The sequence below is a fragment of the Lactuca virosa genome, chromosome 9 (assembly GCF_052849685.1).
Source record: "Lactuca virosa cultivar CGN04683 chromosome 9, Lactuca_virosa_CGN04683_v6, whole genome shotgun sequence".
Taxonomy (NCBI): Eukaryota; Viridiplantae; Streptophyta; class Magnoliopsida; order Asterales; family Asteraceae; genus Lactuca; species Lactuca virosa.
The window spans coordinates 147,565,455-147,573,231 of NC_136434.1; the positions used below are offsets into that span (position 1 = coordinate 147,565,455).

The 7,777-nt window shown below is 38.2% G+C and overlaps 1 protein-coding gene across 1 annotated transcript; it reads left to right on the forward strand.

The window, feature by feature from the left end:
* The first annotated feature begins 1,234 nt into the window (after positions 1-1,234).
* Positions 1,235-4,063, forward strand: LOC145137688 (beta-xylosidase/alpha-L-arabinofuranosidase 2-like). The gene is made up of 5 exons (XM_079071825.1): positions 1,235-1,699; positions 1,806-2,093; positions 2,190-2,359; positions 2,465-3,324; positions 3,416-4,063. The coding sequence occupies exons 1-5, from the start codon at positions 1,271-1,273 to the stop codon at positions 3,988-3,990; spliced, it is 2,322 nt and encodes a 773-aa protein (XP_078927951.1). The 5' UTR covers positions 1,235-1,270; the 3' UTR covers positions 3,991-4,063.
* Positions 4,064-7,777: the final 3,714 nt, after the last annotated feature.

Sequence of the window (7,777 nt, forward strand, 5' to 3'; positions counted from 1 at the left end):
CTCCTAAATCTCTAAACACAATCATATTCTAGAAGGGTAAACTGGTAAAGTATCAAAAGCTTTTAGTAGAACGAAGTGTGCTTAGAAGCTCAGTCTCAAATCCATGAAAACAATATTACATGATATAGAGGTTATATTTGAGGAGGAGAAAGAGAAAATCAAATGTGCTATTATGTAATTGATGAACTTACATCAGATAAGTGATCGAAGCTTCGATTACATTGAAGTTGTGGCAACCGAATATCATTAATCATGGCATGCAAATAAAGCTCATTGATGTCAATATTTAATCGTTTGTCATCAAATTTCTTCATTTTTTTGAATGTAAAAAACCAAATACGGTCGCCTGATTTTGAAACAATTAGTTAATCAATAATCAAATAGACACACCCTCAATGACTTAGCGAGTTCAAGAGAAGAAGTAGCATCCTAGTGACATCTATGTACTAACTTTGGCTTGATAACTATACATCTGAATCAATTTTGTTTTCAGGCTTGGATTACTAGTCTATTATAACGAATCAATCAGTTAATCAATAATCAAACACACACACCCTCAGCAACTTAGCGAGTTCAAGAGGAGTTGCATCTTAGTGACTTATATGTACTGACTTTGGCTTGGTAACTATATATTTGAATCAATTTTGTTTTCGGACTTGGATTTTTTTTAACAGCTAGACTTCAATTAAAACAACTAAAAGTTGGAATTACATGGTACAATACAATGAGTTTTCAACCCAAAAGTTCCAAATCAAATTCCTACCCCATTTCGCTCTACCCCTAATCCATTTCGCTCTACATCATAAGCTAAAGCTAACGGTCATATGTAAAAATTGACCCCCTCCACGACATGCGCCCAATGTGGTCACCCGCATCTTCAAAGACACCATGTTACAATTTATTTTTTTAAAAGGTATCCTACTATTTTTTGTTATAAATCAACACATCATTTAAACATGTCTAAAACTAGAAAGAATATTGGTAAACTAGTGTAACGACAAAGACGGGTAGGAATGTGTTTGCTGGTTACACTTCCACATACGATTAGTCAGACCTCCAGCCCTCGTTTAAAGGAAAAAAACTTGGTATTCAAATCTCTGATTATACTCCCAAGAGTAATGACAACCACAAAACCTCATGCTTACTCGCTAAGCTTACAACTGAATTGCTATGCTTCAAGATTATATATAGATTACCTTCGGCCATAAAAACCATTTCTCCCATTTTACACTAATTGGTTCGTCCCTATTTTCTCCCAATAATACGATCCATGGCTTCTCAGAACAAACCACACATTCCTTTTCTTGTGGTCACTTTCTTTCTGTTGATCTGCTTGTCGTGTAGAATCACAGTTTTTGCCCAATACACCCCACGTTATGCATGCGCCACCGATAAAAATCCAAACTTAAAAAATTTCACTTTCTGTGATACTAAAGTTGATATTAAAACACGAGTTGCTGATCTGCTAAAGAGGATGACATTGCAAGAAAAGGCGGGAAGCCTAGTGAGCGTAGCCGACCCCATCCTTCGCCTTGGCATACCATCTTATGGGTGGTGGTCGGAGGCTTTGCATGGCGTTTCTGACACCGGACCTGCAACTTGGTTCAACAAGACTGTAATCCCCGGAGCCACTAGTTTCCCTCAAGTCATACTCACTGCAGCCTCATTCAACGAATCTTTATTCTATAAAATTGGACAGGTATATAGTTGTAGACTCCATCATAATTAAGGGCATATGAGGCTGACATTACAATTCTTATAAGGTCGTTATGATCATATATAGTGTAAAAACTTGATGAACACAGGTGGTTTCGACCGAAGCTAGAGCAATGTACAACACCGGTGTAGCTGGACTAACATTTTGGTCACCCAATGTAAACATCTTCCGGGATCCAAGATGGGGAAGAGGGCAAGAAACACCAGGAGAGGATCCAGTCCTAGCCAGCAGATTCGGTGCAACTTATGTTAGAGGCTTACAAGAGAGAGAGGATGGTGATAGAGAACGACTCAAAGTCGGGGCTTGTTGCAAACATTTCACAGCCTATGATCTTGATAATTGGACTAGTGTTGATCGGTTTCATTTTGATGCTATCGTAAGTTTAGTTAAATGGTATAAAACGTTACTATATAATTTTATACATCATAAGCTTGAAGGGTGCATATTATATGATGCCTTTTTTTTTTGGAAGGTAACAAAGCAAGATTTGGAGGATACATATAACGCCCCATTCAAAAGCTGTGTTTTCGATGGAAATGTTGCGAGTATTATGTGTTCTTACAACATGATGAATGGTAAACCGACTTGCGCAGATAAGGAGCTTTTGGAAGATACAGTTCGAGGTGAATGGAAATTAAATGGGTAAAGATCCATTTTCTGATCCTATTAATGCACTGTTTTCTTGTTGTATAGAATAATCTAGCCATGGTAATTAAATCAAACAATACGCAATATACCTTTTTACAGATACATTAGTTCCGACTGTGATTCATTACAGTTAATGTTTGAAGACCAACATTGGAGAAAAACACCAGAGGAAGTTACAGCCGATGCATTACACGCAGGGTTGGATCTCAACTGTGGGATGTCACTAAAGAACTTCACAGCAAAAGCAGTAGAAAAGGGGCTGGTGAAAGAATCCGTAGTGGATCGGGCTGTTACCAACAATTTCGTGACACTTATGAGACTTGGGTTCTTCGATGGTGACCCGCGCAAGCAATTCTATGGGAAATTAGGCAAGAAAGATGTTTGCACACAGGCTACTCAAGAACTTGCTCGTGAAACTGCTAGACAAGGAATTGTGTTGCTTAAAAACAGTTTTGGATCTTTACCACTCCCTCGAAGAGCGATGACGTCGTTAGCAGTAATTGGACCTAATGCTAATGCCACAAAAGCCATGATTGGTAACTACGCAGGGGTTCCATGCAAATACACTAGTCCTCTCCAAGGGCTATCGGAGTACGTTAAAACTATATACGTGGAAGGCTGTGATATAAAGTGTAACTCAACAAGTAATGTCGAGGAGGCTAATAAGGTGGCAGCTGAAGCAGACGCGGTGGTTCTTGTGATGGGTACTGATCTTTCTATCGAGCATGAGGCTCTTGATCGGACCGAGATAATCCTTCCTGGACAACAAAATCTTCTTGTTTCCGAGGTAGCACATGCAGCTAAAGGACCTGTGATTCTTGTTATAATGTCTGGAGGTGGAATGGATCTCAATTTCGCAAAGTGTGACCAGAAAATCTCCAGCATTTTGTGGGTCGGGTTTCCAGGCCAAGAAGGTGGAGGTGCTTTAGCTGATGTCATTTTCGGTGGTTTTAACCCAAGTAAGTTTGTTCGTATCATTCATTGCTTATATATACATATTAAATCATTGTAGAGTTTTCATGTGAGGTTTTTTTGCATATATATTTGCAGGTGGAAGACTACCCATGACTTGGTTTCCACGATCTTATGTAGACATTGTTCCCATGACCAACAACAAGATGAGACCAGACCCAGCTTCGGGCCAACCAGGCCAAACCTACCGGTTCTATAAAGGGGAAACCGTGTATCAATTTGGGTATGGATTAAGCTATTCTGCATACGTTTATCGACTCATCAAAGCACCTAGTATCATGAAGATCCCTCTAAACCAAGCTCACTCTTGTCGGTCATCATCTACCTGTGATGCAATCGACGCAGGAGATAGTGTTTGCAAGGGCTTACAATTTAATATTGATGTCATGGTAACAAACGACGGAAAATTGACTGGAAGTCATTCGGTGTTGCTATTCTCTTCTCCTCCGGCTGTCTTTAATGCACCTCAGAAGGAGTTAGTGGATTTCAAGAAGGTTTGGTTGGCGCCATGGCAGCGAACTGTCCTTAGCTTCAGGGTGAATGTTTGCAAGCAGTTGAGTTTGGCTGATGAAGAAGGTAAGAGGAAGGTTGCCTTGGGTCGCTATCTTCTTCAAATTGGTGACATCAAACACCACATAACTCTCACGGTTTGATGTGGGTGTTTTAGCCATTTATGCATGGTTAGATTTGAGTTGCAGGGTTTAGGGCTGATCATAATTGTAGTTTCAGGAGATGATGTCTTGTTTAGTATCATTTTTGCAAGTATGTATGAAATAATTAATTAACTTCCATTTGTCTAAAAAGTTTTAATTTTTGCCTCGTTCGATTTTTTTTATAAATTTTTTATTTAGAGCATCAACAGTAATAAAGCTTAGTTTCCAATTTTTTTTTAATCAAATTTAAGTATTGTTCGTAAATTTCAATTAACCACGGCAGAAGGAGCGTAAGTCTCCCTCTAATTTGTTGCTGCTATTACCCTGGTGTCGTCGCTAAAAGGTAAGCCCCTTTTGTCCTCCTTCGTCCTAGACGAGTCATTTGCTGCACATAAAAAACCCTCTCACAAAATTCCGACGACGACTGCTATTTACCGCTCGATGGTTCAATTTCCCGGGGTAATACACCCATGTGAACCATCAGTGACCAGCGACTGCTGGTTGGCCGACGATTTTCCGGCGAATTTCGATGATTCTGCCAGCGCCAGTGACCACCTGTCGCCCCTGCCAACATGCGTTTGCTGTTCCCTTCTCCACTTCTCTTAGAAGATGCCAATATTTTACCTTAATAACGTTTTTTTGGTGTTTTTCGGCGGACCTGCTACACCACTGTCTCCGGTGAATTCCACCACCACAACACCATCGCTGTCAACAGCAGCTTCGACGAGCCTCAATCCCTTCCAAGACATTTCTTTTGGTTATGAGTTCAATGTTAAATGTGGATTGTGGAATGGATATGTTAATGTGGATTGTGCATTTGATATTTAATGGGTCAAAAGCTAATCATATTTTTTATATGATTTTTTCTTGATTTAGGTTGTGGTGAAAGGATATATATGTTCATATGTAATTTATTTGATTTAGGTTTTTGTGGTCAAAGTATATATCAAAAGTTGTTCATATGTTTTTTTGTATATGATTTTTCATTGATTTAGGTTTTTATGGTGAGGTATGCAATTAGTAGTAAGTAAAATGTGTATTTGATATGTGTATTTCTATTTGGTATTTGGTATGTGTATATGTATGTAAAATATATATTTAGTATGTGCATATGTATGTATATGTATATTTGTTTTTGGTATATATATATATATATATATATATATATATATATATATATATATATATATATATATATATATATACCAAAAACAAATATACATATACATACATATGCACATACTAAATATATATTTTACATACATATACACATACCAAATACCAAATAGAAATACACATATCAAATACACATTTTACTTATATATATATGGTGTGTGCACCAGTCATTATGAGTTCTTCCCCTTGCTACCGGAAGTACCTGAAACCAAAACTGAAAACTGTAAGCACGAAGCTTAGTGAGTCTCCCTAAACTACCACATACCATATACATAATCACATAATAACATATCATGGGCCTTGCCTGCTTCATCGGGCCCCGCCCGATATTAGACAATGTCCGACACTGAGCCCCACCCGACATCGGACCGAATTCTGGCATCGGGCCCCGCCCGATATCAAGCAAAGCTCGGTATACATATAAACATATCGATAATCTCACATAAATAATCACATAACATAAGCATATAAACATTCCTCAGGCCCCACCCGACATCAGACCGAAATCTGGAAATATATAAACATTCCTCGGGCATTGCCCGACATCGGACCGAGGTCCAGTAACATACAAAACAAAAACATGCAAGAATCACGAAGACATCAAGCATACAAACATTCCTCGGGCACTACCCGACATTAGATCGGAATCTGGAAGCATATAAATCTACATCGGGTATTGCCCGACATCGGGCCTTAGACCGGAACATACTAGCATACATATACAGGCCAACATTGGTGCCTTCGACCCGTTCATACAGGAGGAAACTCACCTCCAAATTCGAATGATAGCTGAAACGTCTCTGACCTGGAATCAGCTCTATATGCTACCTGAATCAAAACAATCCCTTTAGATACCATCTCATGCTCATAATCCCTTAGGGTTAACTGTGGTCAAAGTCTCAGTCAAGTCAAAGTCAAAGTCAAAGCTCCGGGTTGATTCAACTCGTCGAGTTATCCTCCAACTCGGCGAGTTGCTATACATAACAAAATCGTGCTATACATCACAGAATCGTGATTTCGCATTCCAACTCGTCGAGTTCTTCCATGAACTCGTCGAGTCCTTCCCTATTATAGAATCGTGATACTCCATTTCAACCCGTCAAGTCCATCCTTGAACTCGTTGAGTTCCCCAGTCTGCTAACACTTTCTTAAATCATTAAGCCATTGTCCTTTAGTTCTGGACCCTAAACTTCAGATCCCAACTGAAAAAGCCTCTAGAAGGGTAAAGTTTCCAACTTTACCCCTTGATACCCCTTCTAAAAGGATTAAGCTCAAACCCTAATCTAAAAAGCTCAAGGTCTTAATCTAAACACCATCAAACCTAAAAGCTAGATTATGAGATCATAGATCTGGACTCTAAAGTCCAAATAATCACATAAAGCCTTGAACTTTATCTACATGCATGGCCCTAAAGGCTACAAAGGACCAAAATGATGGTCTAGAGATTGCATGGGACTTCCATGGCCATAAAGTGGCCACCTTTATGCCATGGAAATCCTTCTAGACCTCAAATCTGAAGTATAAACTTAGTTACGACGTCCAACTCCCAAGGACCATGAAACTTGGATCAAAACCACTCAAAATAGCCCCAAAAAAGATCTAAATAACCACAAGGAAAAGTGATATAGGCATATTTAGTTATAAAATTCATGCATTATCTTAATACTTTTCGTTGTTTTTGTCTCAAATATTGGACAAAAGATGATTAATTAGTTTGAAATTTCATTTTCAGTAACAAAGAGATGCTCGGGAAGAAAAAAGAAGTGGAATTGGCGATTGGAAGCTTGGATCTTCGATTTTGAAGAAAGAAGGATGTTGCTGGACAGCTTGACCCGTCGTCAGTGTTTTGGCCATATCTCATGACTCGTAACTCCGATTGACGAGATTCAAAATGTTCTAAAAACTAGACACAATTTTGGATGAGTTTCATGTTTTGAGAAAATGTTTATTTCAAAGAAAACTTGACGAGTTGGTCCATCAACTCGAAGAGTTGAGATAAAAATTTCCGACGAATTCGTGACTTGTCGTGCACGCGTTTTCAGTAAGAAACTCGACGAGTTTTTCCAAAAACCTCGACGAGTTGGCTCTGTTTTCAGAATCTATATATAGAACATTTTCATTCAAAACCCTAACTGATGTTGGAGACTTTTGGCGACTCATTGACGATCAGAAGGGTTCTTAAAGCTGTGGTTTTCGAGAATTCAACCTAGAAGTCAATTTTAAAGAGATTAAAGGCAAACAAAAATTACTTTTATCTTAATCTTTCATGTGAACCATGTTTGAATCATTAGATTTTGATTTTAGGATGCTATTTTCTGTAGTTATGAACTAAAAGCTTCATACTTCTGTTAAGACTGGATGATCTTATGACTATGGTTTGATTAAGTGGGTTGGATTGATTTGATTTGGTTATTTATATTGTTAAGCTTGTTAAATACACTTATGTGTTAATGATAATTATTTTATGTTAATAATCAAGTTTATTGAGTTTTATGAACATCTTGTTAATTGCTTGAATCATATAGTTTTGTGAAAATAAGATTGTATGCCTAGTATTAGTGAACATGAACCTAGTGTTAACTAGAAATAAGTAAGTTGATGTGTGAGCATG

What these genes read in the sequence shown, in the direction of transcription:
- LOC145137688 (XM_079071825.1), top strand. Translation starts at nt 1,271, where the DNA reads ATGGCTTCTCAGAACAAACCACACATTCCTTTTCTTGTGGTCACTTTC. An exon ending in TATTCTATAAAATTGGACAG is followed by an intron (nt 1,700 to 1,805) that starts GTATATAGTTGT and finishes TGATGAACACAG; the next exon opens with GTGGTTTCGACCGAAGCTAG. An exon ending in GGTTTCATTTTGATGCTATC is followed by an intron (nt 2,094 to 2,189) that starts GTAAGTTTAGTT and finishes TTTTTTTGGAAG; the next exon opens with GTAACAAAGCAAGATTTGGA.